The 17,630-nt window shown below is 48.9% G+C and overlaps 1 protein-coding gene and 1 long non-coding RNA gene across 2 annotated transcripts in view; one reads left to right on the top strand and one right to left on the bottom strand.

Annotated features, from left to right (window-relative positions):
* Window positions 1-17,630, top strand: part of LOC128328481 (uncharacterized) — a 106,832-nt gene that overhangs the window by 76,118 nt on the left and 13,084 nt on the right. The gene's annotated exons all lie outside the window — the stretch shown is intronic.
* Window positions 10,820-17,199, bottom strand: MSX1 (msh homeobox 1). Its single transcript, XM_053258513.1, has 2 exons — window positions 16,597-17,199; window positions 10,820-11,672 (listed from the first exon to the last, which is right to left on the bottom strand). Exons 1-2 carry the CDS (start codon window positions 17,084-17,086, stop codon window positions 11,242-11,244), a joined length of 921 nt encoding a protein of 306 aa, XP_053114488.1. The 5' UTR covers window positions 17,087-17,199; the 3' UTR covers window positions 10,820-11,241.

Here is a 17,630-nt window from a genome sequence, read left to right as displayed (position 1 = left end):
GAGAAACCCTGCATTAGAGTGATCTCCTCACATGCGTGGAGGCCACATGTATCATCAAACAAATTTGCATCGAGGCCTGAACTGGGCTTCTGCCGGCCTGTGCTGATGGTGGGGGTGGATGCTGGCAGGGCCTAGGGGAGCTGCTAGGGGAGCTGCTGCTGGCCTGCCACTGCTGCCAAGGAGCCATGCCGCCACCGCAGCACATAATGTGACCTCCCCCCACTCTCCCTTTTCAACCACATAGGGTTCCCCCCCTTTACAGATCCGAGCCGAACTGGGCCAAACCAGTTCAACCTGGTTCTAATGCAACATGTAGTCATGGGACAATGGAGCAGTCGGGAGATTAATCTTAAAACAGCATTCTCCCCATCATGAAAGTCTAAGGTCCACTTGGGCCAAAGCTGAGAAAGCTTTGGACAGAAGCAGTCTGTAGTAATTGAATAAAACTGGGTTTTTAAAGTTCTTTTTACAAGCCTCTCCAAGTTGGTTTTTAACTCAGAAAAGTGGGGGGGATTCCTCTGGTGGAAACACATCCTCAAATGGTCAGAAACTATCAGTTTCCTCACCACATGGAGGCTTGAACATGGAAGATTTTTGTACTTATCCAACAGCAAAATAAAGAGTTTTCCCTGGGACTCCACCCCAAGCCCAGGGAAGTTCAAGCTCTGTTGATAAGAGGGTGGCGTGGGGTGGCAGCATTTTGAACTTACCAATAATACAGAATAGTTTTAGGAGAAGCCTAGTCAGGCAGGGATGATTCAGCATTTATTTCCCTCATATGAGCTTGCTCTGAGACAAAGGCTTTAATCCCCTACATGTGTGAATTCACATTTTTTTAAAAAACAAAAACCAAAGCCCAGTGCATTCGCATGTAGGATATTTCTATGGAATATTTGCAATCTATGAAAGCTGGTGTTGTTCAGCAATTAATAATCTCAGCTACATATTGAGAAATTCCTGGTTTAAACCTTGCCTCTTCCATGAGCTCATAAGATGGCTTTAGGACCACCTAATGACCTTTCTCAGCCCCCATCTGCAGTATGGGGATAGTAATATAGACTGATCTTACAGTATGTTTCTAAGGAATATTTCTATCCCACTCTCCTGGAAAGAAATTTAAAATAGCTTATGAAAATACAATAGATTCAAAAACAACAACAACAATTGTAAAAACAATACATGATACGGAAACAGCTGCACCAAAAACATAACAGCAGCACCGAAAAAGCAGCAGGCCATAAGCAGTAGATTATCAAACATTTAAAAAACAACAACAACAACAATTTCATGTAGATACTGAAGAGTGTGGAAGACAAGATGGAGCTTTGTGGCACCCATCAAGCCAGAGCCATGGGGTGGAAAAGCAGTCTCCCAGCACCAACATCTGAGATTAGCCTTCCAGAAATGACTTGAATCACTGAAGACGAGTGCTCCCGAACACTGTCCCTGCAAGGAATTAATGGATGTGGAATGCTTTGAACATGTTAAAATGCTGAGTAAATGCTAAGCATTAATGTTATGATTCAGACTGTGAAATTGATCATGTTTATATGAAATTTTTATTCAGTGTAGCATCTTTGAGCAGCACTTTCAGTTTTTTTCTGGGAGGTGACTGATGAAGTCTTCTGGGTGTATTTCTGCTTTGACATTTGCCTTTGCTTAGCACATGAGCTTCAGCAGTTGCATTTCTGATTTCTCCTTTGTCCTTCTTCCTTCAGATACAACCCACAAGGTAAGGAACTAGAAACCTACACCAGAGGTTTGGCTGGTTATTTAAGACCCAGATGGAATTCCTGACCTTTGCAGCTCCTAACAAGCTCTATTGACTTCCACCCAGTCTTCTTTCCTCTTTGTTTCCTTCTTCTGGCCTTGTTCGCTTCATTGTTCTGGGCTATTCTCTATTCCAGTTCCCTCTGTTTCCCTTGGCCTGTGCTTTGACACAAAGGCCTATTTTCCTAGGCCCCTGACTAGTCCATCTCCTTTTGCTTTCCTTAGCTCCTTTGCAAGATCTTATGAAGTGAGCTCAGTCATTGACAGGCTTAGATTCTAAGGATGAGCATGCTACAGCCAGTGGCAATCAGTGATCCTTATAATGAGACCAGCTGAGCCAATGGCAACCAGAAGAGCTTCTGGTTGCCTCACCCCTTCAGTAACAGGCAGACAATGGACTCACTCTGAGGCTTCATCATAACCATTGTTATGACACTACCCACTTAGCTTATTTGTATACTGTACTACAGGGCCGTAGCTCTAAGGACCTGGCTCCTCAAAGCTATTCTAAAATTATTCAGTAAAGGTCCATGTTGCTTCATTTTAAGGTATCTCACTGTTCCTTAAAAAGAGAGAGGTAAAGTGGTTAGAGCAAGAAGACTTGGTAAATCCCCACTCAGCCTTGAAGTTTACTGGGGAGATGCTGGGCCTACCACTCTCCCTCAGCCTAACCTATCTCACAGGGTTGTTGTGTGGATAAAATTGGGAAGGAACCATGTATATTACCCTGAGCTCCTTGGAGGAAAGGTGGGATAAAAATCAAATAAACCAATCAGCTTCACTGCTCAATAAGAAGTAAACTTGTTCCTGGCTTTGACGGTTCTAGCCAATGAGTATAAAGAAACTGTGATGATTGACAAGCACTTGGCACTTTCCCAATGTCATTAAAATTAACATTATGCTATTACTATTATTCAATAATTCAGGCAACTTCACTTTATTTTTATATTAAACATATCAGACTATTTGTGTTTAGGTTTTTGCTGCTTTGCATTAAGTTATGATAGTCTCCCAATAAACCCTGAGGGCCCCTTACCACAGCCTTTCTGGCTCTCAGCCTGCAGCAGGGTGAGTTGCTAGTAATGAGCATGCAAACATTTTAGTAAGTGAGTAGATGTTTTGCTTGAGTTAGGATTATAGGATTTGACGTAACGAAGCGGAGAAGAGTGCATAAGTATATACATAATGTCCCACTTGGGAATTAGTGCAAACTGTTTTAATTTACTGTACTAAAATGGTTCACTCTCTTCTTTATTATGTGCAAATTTTGCAAACATTTATTTTAGATGGTGATCATATTTTCAGTACCTTGGGAGCATGTTGTATTGGGGGCGAGGTGTGTTGTCTGTTGCCAGAAACTCATATTTTGCTACCACCAAAGGTGAGCAACCACTAGAACATTAGTATGCCATTAAAAGAATGAGAGTGAGAACCAAGTAAATCTGACCTTAGGGCACAGTCCACCAGGAAGTTCTTCTGCATCCAAGTGCCTTTTCTGTAAGTGGGATAAAAATACTTCATTGGGCAGGAAGACATTTCTTGAAGCGGGGGCAAGACTATAAAGTTCAAATGCTCTTGGGCATCATTAACAAAAACAGAAAAAGCCAAGTATTTTAATGGTATTTGTTTTGTTTGTTCTCTTAAACCTCGTAATAATCAGACATGTTGGTGCACATGTGGAATAATCACATCTGGAATGAATACATCAAGTGTATGTATGACTGCCACGGTTTCAACTCTAAATGGTGCCCCTGCTCTTCTAGAAGCCCCATTGGAATAAATCTGAAATGTGAAATAGCATGGGAGACCCATTTCAATTAGGCTTGAAAAGGATAATTTCCTGGTGGATAATCCACATGTTAATTAGTTGAAGGAGGGGTGCCATCAGGATTTTCCACTTCAGACACCAAACTGCGAGTAGTGAAACAGATCAAAAACACAAATTGCTGTAGACTAGGGGTGTGCAATTCGATTTGCCATTGAATCGATTCAGGTCGAATCGGGGTGATTTGTAAATTCGATCCCTATTCGAATCACTCTCAAAAGAGATGGTCTGATTTGGGGTCAAGGTGAATCACTCCTAATTTGACCCAAATTGATTTGGGCAATTCAGACACCATTTTGAGGCCCATTCTGCTGGAAAACAAGCCTCAAAATGGTGCTTTCCCCCCAGGGAGAGCTGTTCTACCAATTGGGATCAGTGCATAGACCATTCCTCCATTCCGGACTTCACACATCAGCCTGCCTCAAACAGGTCTACATGAGTAGACCTATCTTCTGAGGCAGGCTGACGGAGCAAATCTGGAGCAGAAGACTGGTTTACCCACCAATCCCAACTGGTAGAACAGCTCTTCCTGGGGGGGGGGACACAATTTCCCCAGTAAAATGGCACACCAATCACCCAAATCAATTTGGGTGATCCAGGGCTAATTCATCAAGGCAGCTGGCCAAGCTGGCTGCTTTCAGCAAATCATTTTGGTGTGTCTGTTATTCAATTTGACCTTGAATCAAATGGCAGATTTTGATTCGTGCACACCCCCACTGTAGAAACTGAGAAGAGGAACTCCTGTTTTCTTTGGTTTCTATTTTAGCCCCATGGAAAGGAATGCTGCTGTTCTTACTTCCAGATCAGACTGAGTGTGTTGATTATTATGATAGCATTAACTGGATAGGCATTCTAGGTCCTCCGCTGCATAGAACTCCAGTAAACAGGGGCTTAAGGCCAGCATTGCTTTCAGCTCAGATCCCTGCACTGGCTCTGCATATTGGTCTCCTTATCAACACGGACAGACTGCATTTGCTTTGATGGGTCAAAAGTTGTGCAAGCCTCATCTAGAATAACTACTACAAGTTGATTCTGCACTCAGTCACCATCACTGACACAGATTTGAATCCCCATGTCATCAATGAAACATGAACTTTAAAAAGTAGGTGAGAACTCACCTTTTTACCACTCTTTAACTGACCTGGTGGTGAGCAGCTCCTTAAAGAGTTTTAAGGATAACAAAATAATCTACATTTAAAATGATCTAATGTTTGTCTATCAAGTAAGAGATATGAGTCTAAAGCCACCTTGGAACTCTTTCCTGCTAATCCAAGTCATACTGTGTTTGGTTGCAGGCACTAAAGACAGGCACTCTGTGCATGCTTCAGGGCCTCTTCATTATTATTCTTTTACATGCTCCTGGGCTCAGATCTAAGGACGGTTTGCAGGCTCTACCCAAATCAAGCCCTGAAATCATCAGGGATGGCTTGAAATATTTCATTGCCTCAAACTGCTGTCCTGCATGATACAAAAGATGCACTCCACAGATCCCTGGTGGAAGCACAGAAGGGAATGAGGTCCAATTTCCACCTGTGCCATTTACACACTTGAAGGGGTGAAAGCAAAGTGGCACGTGTAGACACACACACACACACTGAATAGAGCTTATTATTTGGCCACATGCATCCACTTTTAGTATACATCAAGACTGTTTTAAGTGTGCACCTAAAAATGGAAAGTGTGACCAAGTCTCTTTGAAATTAGTCATGACTAACTAGTCTCATTTATTTCAATGGTACTTAGTCATGACTAACTTGTCGGGGGGGGGGTGTCTCTTAAAATTCAATATTTCCTTAGCCTGCCAGCCAGTCACTTCCTTCAAGAATGGAAGATAACATGCCTATCAATAATTTGCCTGCCTTTGCTGAGAAAACACGGAGTCCTTGTCCTTGTCCTCAGTCTCAGACTCAAGCTGCAGATTACATGGAGCTACCTTCTGTAGGAATCAAACAAGAGGGGTTTCTTTAATCTTTCCCCTCTAGTGTTTTTTCTGCACCAAACCCCCCCAAAAAACCAATAGATCACCTTCTAGCTGCTTTCCCATCTGGCAGGGCTGTGCCTGTGTTGCACCACTTCAGCTTCCAGGTGAGAGTTCAGATGATGAAATGCTTGTTCCTACAAAAATATAGGAAGATGCTGGAAGGCATCATCTCATACTGCACAGGAGATGGCAAAGGTAAACCCCTCCTGTATTCTACCAAGGACAACCACAAGGCTCTGAGGTCGCCAGACAGGGGTCGACTGGACCCCAACCTGAAGGTACACTTTATCGTTACCTTTACAAAATCAAAACCTCTCAACAGATAACTAGAACATCTAGGGAAAGCCTAATTTAAGAATCTCAATCCCATTTAGTCATTTATGTGCAGGACAGGGTTTGTCTTTTCTCCACTTTGTATGGAGAACATATCACCTTGGGAACCCCCACTTACAGTCTGATATGGCTCAGCCCAGGCTCAGGTGTAAAGGAAAACTGCGCCAAAAAAAGGCAAAAGGATGATGCACAGGTTGTCTTTTAGAAGGAAGAAACTGGTAGATGAAGGGCTAAATGACACGTGGCAGCAGCCAAATGCCTTTATTTAGGCTTGTTTGTTAGAGGGAAAGGAAAGGCAGCTTTGCCGGGAGCCGATCTGGAACAGAGAAGCGGGGCGGTAGCCTGCCCTTTTTGAAAGAATGGACGGGCCGGATTTGAAAGGAATGCTCCCAAGAAGGCAATTTCCCTGAAGAAGAGTGCCATTGCTTGAAACGTCTGCATGGAGTTCTTTCATCTTCGGAATTCCGCCCCCGCCCCCGCCCCACCTTTTTTCTTTTTTCTTTTTGGTGCAAAACGGGATTCCCCACCCCGCGCAAGCAAGCATTTCATGCTGCTATGTGCGGGGGGGGGGAGAAAAACAAACAAACAGCCCTTGCTGCCGTTTAGCGTTCGGTTTTGCGTGGCGACCCACAGAGATCCAAGCGTTTCTTCAGCGCAGCGTTCTCTTGCTAGGGACCCATCGGCCACTGAGAGAGCCACTTCTTTGGCTCTCCTAAGGTCTCTTGCTACCGCAGGAGATTGCGTAGCCCATAAGGACGTAAGGACAACTACACCGAACGGCACCCAGATTCTTTATCTAGTCCAGCATTTTGTTCCAGCAGTGACCACCAATCAGCTGCGTCAGAGAACCCCACAGGGTGTGTGTGTGTGTGTGTGTGTGTGTGTGTGTGTGTGTGTGTGTGTGTGTGTGTGTGTGTGAGAACATCGCAGCCCTCGCCTGTGGTTCCACACCCGATATCCGATTTTTATAGCTATACTGCTCCTGACCATAGAAGTTCTCCGTACCTGTCCTCATGGCGATGGATAGAGCGATTCCCCCCCTCCCAGACTACATCTTGTGGGAGTGAATCCCCAAACCCAATGCATGGTGTGTGAAAACGGCCTTGGTTTTATCTGCCCTGACAAATCACTGCCAATCGCTTTCCAGAGTTGTTAGGGGCGGGAGGGGCATTCCTTCTACACCGTCCATCGTTTGGAAAATCCTCTCACGTTCTTGTCTTCGCCTGCCCCACTAGCCTCAAAAAACAAACCAAGTAGTAACCAACCCGTCCCGTCCCCCGTTCCCCGGGCCCCGGGTCTTGGGTATTCCGAAGCTGGGGGAGGGCCTTTCTTGGAGGGTGCTCCCTGCTGGGCTGCACTGCGTCCGGCTCCGGCCACTGGCTGCGCCGAGGGAGCGGCAGCTGGGCTGCGCCAACGGAGCCTTTGCTTTGGCTAGACCGTCCCGTCGGGGCTGCGCGGCGCCAGCGTCCTCCAGTGAAAAGGAAAGCCGCTCTTCTCACTTGCCACTGCCCCACTGAGCCGCTCCCGAGGCGACAAAGACACCAAAGCGAGCTTGATTTGCTGGTTAAGCCCGGAGGCAAAACGCGAGAAGAAAAGAGAGGCCGGCGAGGCCCTTGAAAAGCGCCGCCGCCGACTCCCTCCGCGGCTCTTTTGTGCTGGCCTCGCCTATTCAGCAGGGGCGCTCGGCCGTGTGATCCCCAACTTATTGTCATTACTTCGTTATTAATCGCTCTCATCTGGGTTTAATTGAGCAGCCCAGGACTTTAGCCCAAGGGTCGGGGGCGGGGAGGAGAACTCGCCAGCGAAGACACCCTTTGCGGCGGCCAGCGGGTCACCACAAAAAGACCAAGGGCGGGCGAGAAGAGCGAGACGCCTGCGGCATTCACCTCGCAGGAGCGGCATCGTCGCGCTCGTTCATTCGCGCCCAGATTTCCCTTTCCAAGCCGGCCTCCTCCGCGGACTCAAGAGCTGAGCAGAAGGCCAACGCTGCCTGCCGCCACCGCCAGTGGCCGGCCTTCGGCCCGCCTAGCGCGCTTCAGCAGCAGGACTACTCTAGAGTAAAGGGGCTGGCTGGCTGCAGCAGCTCCGAGAGAGAAGAGGCCGCCTGCAGAGCCTGCGGCACTTGCGCCGTCGGAGCGCTCCGGGAGGGAAGACGCCCCCCACCGTCGGACCAAACCCACCCACCCCCGCATCCCGCGCAAGGCAGAAGAACGTGGGAAACGGCGACGCAGCTCCAGGGCTATTCATAGCGGCGCAAAGGCAGGGCGCCAGGCAGGGCTACCCAACCGACAGAAATCAGGGGCGGGGGGAGAGGAGGAGGAGGAGGAAAATCTGTAAGGCAGTCGAGAAAATTGCCAGGCTCAGGTAGGGCTGAGTTCTTTTGCTCTTTAGGAGAAAAGTCCCGCCTGGCCCGCAGCTACAGTCTTGCTGGAGCCACTCCGCGCCTGCCAAAGATGAGAGGCTGCCGCGGCTCATTACAGCAATTATTGGGCCTTCTGACTTTGCCTCCGCCGCAACGCTGGCAATTGCTGCACATGAAAGCAACGAAAGCTGGCGAATCTGTGAGAGAGTGGAAAACAAAGGCAGGCAACCAGGCACCCCAGGGGGCGATCCCTCAACCCGTTGAGTCAGAGTGCTTGAATCGCAGCCTCTGAGTTCCGTCTCTAGGCAAGCCCAAATCTACCGTCCTTGGAAGCAAAGCCCTTGGAGCTCAAGAGGCCCGAAAAGGGCCCGCATCAGCTCCCCCGCTGGGCTTAACTGAGTTGTGGATCCTGCTAATAATTCGCGTTCTTTCTTGCTCACGTGACCGGCAGCAAACACGTTTGAGTAACAAAACCAAAGCAATGTCCCAGTTCCAAATGGACGGTCCTTTCGAGGGTCTCCAGCCAGGCTGGGTGGTGGAGAAATAGCCCGGTCTGTCTATTTAGTTTAAAACAAACAAACCAAAAAAAAAAAAAACACCTACCAGGCTGCGTTTCGGGGACAGTTCTCGGCCTCCCCACTCCCGTGTTTGGATAAACCTGGGCCCGGAGCTCGCCCTCCCCCGCCGCCTCACCTCTCCCTTGAAGTCTTTTACAAGCCCTCTCGCCGCTTGTAACTGAATCCCTTTAATGTCGCCAGTATTTTCTGTAGGGCAGTTTTGACAAGTTCAGACTTCAGTCAGAGGCGGGTGGAAATTGACCTTGTTAGGACTTACAGAGTCCAGAATGCCGAGGGCTAGGAGTCCCTCGGAGCAATTCAGGCGCCTGGCGGAGGAGAAGGCTGAATTCCTCCAGCCTCAGCCAAGACTCCGGGCTCTGCCTCAGCATTGCCTCGCGTCCCGACACTCATCAGCTGCTCCAACCGCCTCCCCCGCGCCTCCTCCTTCAGCCGCCGGTTCTGAGCTGTTGGCTGGCATCGCGGCGGAGAGGCGGCAAAGCTTCCGACCCCTCTTCAGAGCCACTTTGTCTGGTCTCTCCCAGCCATCTACAAAGTGACAGCCGGATCCACAGCCAAAGGACGCCGAAATAAGCCGGCTTGTTGCTCTGCGCCTCAAAAGGGTCTGAACACCCGGATCCTCAACACAGTGGCTGACATCTAGACTAACTTACTGAAGAGGAGCACTCAGCGAGTAGTCTTAAGGACTACCTAGTCTCCATAGGACGACTCGGGAGTAATGTAGTCTGGATACCAGCCAGAGACTCGTCCCCGTGGAACTGATCTCCATGGAGGAAGCTGGTGACTGCAATAATCCTGTGCGCAATGACTTGTTAGGAGTCAGCATACATAACTGTATCCCCTGGAACTTACTGTCGAGGAAACATGCATGAGTTCAAGCTGAATGAGGTGCAGGCAAAGTGGACTCAACCGGGAGTACCGAGATGCACCTGACTGAATAATGGATAGGTCGTTTGGGACGTTTCAGCTTCCTCTTACTCAGGCAATCCAAACTACTTGGGATGGGTACTCCAGTCCCGACCACATTCGCTTAAAAACGCAAGTCACTAATTTCAGCTTTAGTTTACTTCCAAGCTACAAATAAACCCTATTTCAGCAGGACTGGCTTCCCCTAAAGTGTGTTTTAGACTCCTTTAACACTTCGCTCAAAAACTTAAAAGTTGAGTCCCTTTCACTTCAGTGACATCTAAGCTTGGCAGTAATGGAGTTAGTCCCATTGAATTTACCAAGCCAACAGGAATAGGAGCGGGTTTTACACATGGTTTCCTAAGTGGGTATTAGTCACAAATAATATTAATTGAATGTTGCCTTAATTTGGGTTGATATATACCAGATGAGGAAACTTGTCAGATGCCAAGAGATTCTCCAGTCTTTCAGTCTATAGCAACTGAAGCCCACTCACTTAAGTCTCTGGCCTCCAGAACTGTGGTGGTGAAGTGGGAATGGCTAGGGGAAAGGGTTTTGGGGAAGGGTTTTGTAAACACTTATTTTGAACTGAGAAGGAGAGTCCAGTGGATAGTCATATCCTCCTGAAAGGATTGAAAAGTAAGCAAGTGTCTCCGAAAGTCCCACTGATATCGATAAAACTCACTCCCCAGGCTTCGGATTGCCGCCTTGAATATATCAACAGAACCTTGTAAAAAGATGCTGCCTTCGATCTTTTTCTCCCACCAGAAAAGGGGGGGGGGGAATCTAGTGATTTGAACAGCAAACCTGAACACACGACTTGGAAGGAAGTTCGCTGAAATCAATTGAACCTTCTTCCAACCCAAGGAGCATAATACTTGCAAATTCTCTCGCGCTCAAGCCCATGGAAATGAATGTATGCCTGAACCTTAGGAGCCAGGTGCCAAACCGGGGCCAAAAAAACCCATTTTTCCCGTTGAGTCCTGAATCCAGTAGAGTCCGATCTAATGGGTTTTTCCACGCATCTGCTCGAGTGGAGGGCAAAGTCCAAGCATCGCAACACAAGGTCGTTTAAAATTAATTTATTTATCAAATATAGCTATTAATATAAACGATAATAAATTTTCAGCTGTACAGTATATTACACGAGTCCGCAGAAGAGCCCTTCGCTCAGAGTGAAGGGCGGGGCACGGTACCCTTGGCCTCAGGCAGCGTCCATGATGCAGTCTGGGGGCTCCCGCTCGCGAAAGGCCAGCCAAAGCCTTCGGATGCGCTGCTGCTGACCTCTGGGCAGCAGCAGCAGCAGGGCTCTTCCCCGGTGAGCCAAGAGGAGCAGCCCGCCTTCCTTCCCAGCCGGTTAGCGCCTCTCGGTCTTGGCCGGAGGTACTCGGGCAGGCCTTTCCTCCGTGAAGGCCCGCGAAGAAGAGCCCTGCCTCAGCGCAGAGCCTCCTAGGAGGCGGGCGGGCAGGCCGGGCCCTCCGGCAGGGCTCTAGGTGAGGTGGTACATGCTGTAGCCCACGTGCGCGGCGTAGAGTCCCACCGGGGCCACCGGCAGGCCGGCGCGCTGGAAAGGGCCCGAGGAGGCGTAGAGGGAGGCGCCGGCCACGGCCGGGCCTCCCAAGGGGAAGGAGATGCCGAAGGCTGCAGGCGGTAGCATGGGCTTGGCCGCCATCTTGAGTTTCTCCAGCTCGGCCTCCTGCAGGCGCTTGGCCTTGGCGCGCCGGTTCTGGAACCAGATCTTGACCTGCGTCTCGGTGAGGCTGAGCGAACTGGAGAACTCGGCGCGCTCGGCGATGGACAGGTACTGCTTCTGCCGGAACTTCCTCTCCAGAGCCAGCAGCTGGGCCGTGGTGAAGGGCGTCCGCGGCTTGCGGTTGGTCTTGTGCTTCCGCAGGGTGCAGGCCGGGGGACTAGCGCGTCCTGCAGAGACAGCGACGCCCGTTAAGCCGGGGCCAAAGACGCACACACAGAAATCGGGCCACCACCCAACCACAACCCCCTCGAAGCCGGAGGACGGGGATGGGAGGAACCTTGCCCCCTGCAGTCTCGGTTTTACATCTCAGCACGACACTCCTTGTGCCCAAGTGGTTGACAGGCTGCCTGAGACCAAGGATCATCTGCTTACACCATTGGGGCTGCTGGGGCCACATCCTAAGCTCCCGATTTCAACTGAAGTGGATATCTGTTGCCCAAGATTTCTAAATACATGCAAACCCTAGGTTGAACCAAGTCGTGGCTGCGGTACAGCAGCCTTTCTAATCCTCCCCTGTCTACTCCTCACGGGCTGCAATCCTAAACACGTTCATTCAGAACATAACATTTTACTTAACTCAGTGGGACCTACTGCTGAGTAATCGGAGCTATAACATTTATATAATATATATTGCGTCCCTTTCTTCCACCAGGGAGCTTAAGTCACTGTAGGGGGAGTTCCCAGGCTGTCACGCATGGGGGCAGCGACCAGACCTGGATCTGCATAGTTTGAGAAAGGCGGCTGCTGCATCGTGTACTCTCAGATCAGATCCTGGAATGCTTAGCTGGAGGCAAATTTCTGGGGGATTTCCCCCACTCATTTTAAAGGTACCTCCCCGAATGTTTAACAGCTGGCTCCAAAGTTCCTACATGCGTTTACAGGAAATCTTGGGTTCAAGCTAATGTAGGCAAGTAGAAGAATGGATTTTTTCCCCATCCTAAGCACTAACTGCGAGAAAGTTATGCACACAAGTTATGCATACTTGCATAGGATTTACTATCAAGCCAACAGCGATAGAAATCAGATGGTACATTTAACTGGAACCAAGCTATTCCCACTTAATGGATGTGTGATGGGGATGTACGGGTGCAAGCTATACCAGTAAAAAGCAGTGGAGAGTGGTGTTCTCTTTTAGTTTTTTTTGGGGGGGGGGCAGTTTACCATATCAGCTGTGGGCAGCACCCTGGACTGGTTGTTTTAATGCCAGCACTTTCTTTTCGCTGGATTTGGGAAAGGTCTGTGGGCACAGCAGAAAAAGAAATATATGGGGGTGGGAAGGGGGGGGAGGGACAAAGTGCATTCTGGAGGGTGCAAACTTTGTCCCACATGTTAGACTTCTGAAAGAAAAATAGGAGGGTATCTCACATTAATGTTCTCATCCAAAATGGAACTGCTCTTTTATGTATCTTTCTATATCAATATAGATAAACAGCAGTTCTCAATCGGCTCGATTCCCTTTGTGTTTACGTCCAAACACTGCGATTCTGAACATGTGAAAAATGGCTTTCTTTCAAGTTCCCACAGGTGTCCAGCAATGGAAACAGCTGCTTGTCTGGGGATGGGTAGGTGGGTCTTCTCTCCCCTCACCCTCTGGCACTATGTCTTTCAGGCAGCAAAATCCATCCTGCAACCAGACCCTAACCAGGCCGACTTCAGCAGCACTTTCTCCCGCACAAGTGTGGGTCGGGTTGTTGCAGTCTTTGGTTCTCAGCGTTTAAGTTGACTACATCCCCCCTAAAAAAGAGCTTCAGTCCCAAAAAACTCCAGCCCCACCGCAATTAGACAGGAGTTTTATCATTAAAGAACTGGATTTCTTAGTGTGCAAGAATCAAGTAGGGTGGGGTAAGCAGTTAATAATAGGGAGGTGAAAGAGAAATGTATTTTACTGCAGTAAACAAAAGCTTCATAGGGCAGGTCCTGTCACTCACGTCCAGTTTATGACACTCTTGGGAAATACAATGCGCATGCCATTGATTATAAACTCCCAAAGAACACTTTCTGGTTCTTTTTGCGGCCCGATTTTTCTTTATTTGTTTTTAAAGGATTCACCATACAACAATCCACACCCAGTTGAGGCAAAGTGGAAGATTTTGAACCGGCACCCCATTGCTAGAAAGATTTCCTTTGGCAGAGCCTCTGACAGATTTCGACAGAACTTACTTTGCAGAAACTGTGCTTAAAATCGCAGCCTAAAATCCGGTTCAATCCGAGCATTTCCACTGCGGAAATGAGTTAAAATATATGGAGCAAACCGCTGTAGGTCGCTTAAAGTGTTGGCATTAATAGGGGAGGGGAGAAGAAAGCACATTTTCTATATACATTTACTTGGAAATAAGGTCCGCTGTGTTCGATGGGGGTTCCTCCCTATTAAGTGCGTTTAAAGACAGCAATCTCGGATACAGATTTTAAAAAACCTAAACCTTTGGAGAATAATCCCTCAGGAAGCTCTCCTGCACAAACGCCATTGAAACGAAGGAGAGCTATATCTCCCCGGGCCCTATTGATGTCAGTGGGTCCTTTGCAGTAGAACTTCCTGGTGGATTTTGCCCTTTGTTAAGTCAAGGCTACCCACGGTAGGACACGAGGCAGATAGGGAGATGTCTTCGCAGCAGGGATATATTTCATTTCTATAGCCTTTGAAGAGTTACAGGTTGGTTCTCGACCTTTCAAAGGGCCCCTACACTTCTCTGCGCCCCGCTGGATTTTGTGTGGGGGAATTCGGTCCTGTGGAGATCTTGCTCAATCTGCTGACAGGAAACACGGATCAGATTCCCCTTTCTTGCATTTCCTTTACAAGGGTTTGGAAGGCTTCCCCCCCCCCTCTTTTTTTTAATGCTTAGAACCAGAAACAGGTTTGGACGCAATTTGTTTTAAAATAATTTGGAACTATTAATAACAAGGCGGGGTTCCAACTTGAACCACTTCTATACCATAATTCTAAAATAGCATGTTTGCATCCCCATCTATAAAAGCAATCTTTACTGTGAATACACAAGGTTCCAGGCCTCTACCACCTTGCTGCAAAATCTTGGGGGGGGGGGTTGTACTTTTAATATAGGGTTAGGAAACCAAATGGTCACTTCGCAAGGCAAAAAGCACCTAACTTTTAAAAGTGAGCCTGCCAGAAAGTGAGCAATAGGTTCAAAGCAGAGAGATCTAGGAAGTGGAGCATCCCAATCCACCGCTGCTAGAAATGTTATAAACATCTCCTCCTACACCACTTGGCCCTGGTCGTCCCTACTGGAAACACGGTTCACTGGCGTCCATTGAATATACATACAAGTACTTGTGTTAAGCAGAGGAGTCAAAACACAGTTTCTTCCAATTTCGAAAGCAAGTTTGAAGGATGATTTCCGTGCTTTAACATGTGCTGTTTTTAATCCACAGGAGGGGATCAGTACCACTCCAACTAAAAACAAAGGCCCGGCTCATTCCTTTCTCTATCAAAACGGTTTAGCTGAAAGCACCTTCACTGAGAGTAGACCCATACTGAGACTTAATCGGGTTGTGGATCGAAGTGCCAGAGACATTTTACAGGGCCGAAGTTGTGCCTTCTTGCTGCTACACACTCACACCCCTTTAATCCCAATCGCGGCTGCTCGGAAGTAAGTCCCGTTGCAGTCCAGGAAACTTAACTTCCAACTGAAAGTATTTAGGATGAGGGCATATAGAACAGTTACATGATTAGGCTTGTTAATAAATATTGCTGATAAAATTAACTAAAGGACCATTAACAGAAAGTGCAGTAAAACTAAGCAGTCATGGATTACCCCACATGAAATGGGGCTCCCCGATGCCCGAGTTTATTATTTATTGTAAACAAACAAACAAAAACTTGCACTCTTCCCTTCAATTCGTCGAGGGCAAATCTCAGTGGTCTATAATTAAATCAATTGGGGTCCCACAAACCCCAGCCTACTTGCTTTCAATCTAGAACTGGAGCTCCCCCATGGCGGGAAGGACTCTGAAGCCCGGAAGCCATTTATTCCATTCCTCCACCACACCAAAACATGTCTAGTAATTGATCCAAAATCCAGTTTATCTGAAGCAATGCCATTTTAATCATAATGAAAATAAGTAAGACTTTCGCTCCTAACTTGGATTGTCAGCTGGAGTGGGTGGCATAGATCTGAGTGGAAACGGACAGGATCAGGCCAGAAATGTTTGCTGACGGCTTTTTGCTACCTGAACAGGCCTTTTGTAGGATGTTCCAAAATTCAAAGCATGAGGAAAGAGCGGATTGTACCCAAAACATTCGTCACAGAACAGGAGTGTAGCTATAACTGAGCACATGGGTTCAAAGAACCCGGTGCCCAGCTTCTGAGGGACACCCCCCAGTTCCAACCCTCCCTATATTCTTCATTATCTCCCTCGCTCCGAGGGACCGCAGGGGAGAGGGGCGAGCAAGGCCCCCATTCCCCTAGGTATACCCCTGCCACAAAATCTACACATAACCCCAATCCCCAACTCACTTAAGCAGGAGCACTGGGGTCGAAGGCAGTTTGCAGCCTCTCTACACGCAAATCAGTGGAAAGAATAAGCTTTAAATTAATTTGCATAAGATCCTAAACATATTTATTGTAGGGGGCCCAGTTGATATCAGTGAAATGCAGCTTCCAGTGTGCTTAGGGGCTCTCAGTTTTGGGGTACGATCCTATACAAATTGCGAAACACACCGCTACACTGTTAACATTCTGTTTGACTTGGAAGAAAGTCTGTTGAAACCAAGGGATGCGTTTAACAAGCGGCTGCCCATCCCATTGGAAATCGATGGTCCTTACTTCCAAGTAAACACTTTTGAGTGTGCCCTTCTCATTCGTGCCAGTGGAATTCAGACCAAGATCCCTGCGTGTTTATTGGCAACAAATTCCACCATTGAAACTAACAGGATATATCTCCGACCCCCCCGTCAGCACATTTGCTGGAGAGTAAAAGTCCCACAGATTTAAGGGTGGCCGTGAGCGGCTTCAGCATCCACGCACTTGCACTCAACTGGCTTGTGCATCAAGACAGGGAGTTTGTCATTTGAGCGGTTCTCAAAGATCCCCCTCCTTCCACGGGAGTCTGCTCTTACCCGGCTGGCCCACTTACTTGGGGGAGGCGGGGAGAAGCGGGGGTTTTGCATCCAGGGCGTCCGGTCCGCCTTCTCGGGGCTTTCGGCTTTGACAAGCGCCTCTTCGGGCAGTTTGACTAATCCCCCGATGGAAAAATGGCTGGCGATGGCCAGCGGGGAGGCCGGCCTTTCTGGCGCCGAGGCGGAGGTGCCCCCCATCCTGGGGCTGAGAGTCCTCTGGTGGGCCGAGGGCCCTCCTAGGTCGGGCCCGCCGCTGCCCAGGCTGTCTCTGCCTGCTCCTCCTCCGCCGCCGCCGGCGGCTTTCCTGTGATCTGCCATGATCGCCTCGACGCTGAAGGGCAGCAGAGCCGGAGCCGCCTTGGGCTTGTCGCCGTCCTCCTCCCCGCCCATGGCGGCCCCGGAGGCCACAGCCGCCGCCGGGCCGGGCTTGCTGAAGGCCGGCGGCGCGGGCGACTCCTCTGCTCGGACCCGGCTCTGGACAGAAGTCATTTCCAGCCCCGGGGCCATGCAGCACCGACCCTCCTGCTGGCGCCCGAACAGTCGTGCATGGGGGTGGGGGGCGCCGTCGGAGCCGGACCAGGACCAAGTTCCTTCCTGCGCGCAGTTTCACTTCGGGACACTTTCCGAGGCCCGCTCCAAAGCTGGACTTGTTAATAAAGCCAGGAGAACTCGGGCAGCGACCAATCGGCGCGCCGGGGGGTGTTCCTCTCGCTTCCCATTGGACGCGGCGCGGAGGAGACAGCGCAAGGAGGGGGGGATGATTCAGCCAGTGTCAACGTCGCGCCGCTTTCTCGCTCTGCTCTGAACTGAAGGGACGGAACGCTAGTGGGAAAACTGTGCTCCGTCGTCTAGTAAATTGTGCGGCTGACTTTCGTCCTTGGGTTTCGAATAACTCCTATTCACACCACACTGCATTCTATTCACCTCGGGGTTTTGTTTGTTTTGCTTTGATTCTGTTCCCTCCCCCTCCTCACTGTGATGGAAATTCCATGAGCTCGCCTGGGTTTCTAACCTGAAGATTTATTCTTGGTGCGTTTGTCTCGGGAACTTT

This window comes from Hemicordylus capensis, chromosome 5 (assembly GCF_027244095.1).
Source record: "Hemicordylus capensis ecotype Gifberg chromosome 5, rHemCap1.1.pri, whole genome shotgun sequence".
In the NCBI taxonomy this organism is placed as follows: domain Eukaryota; kingdom Metazoa; phylum Chordata; class Lepidosauria; order Squamata; family Cordylidae; genus Hemicordylus; species Hemicordylus capensis.
This window is presented reverse-complemented; position numbering and strand designations above follow the sequence as displayed.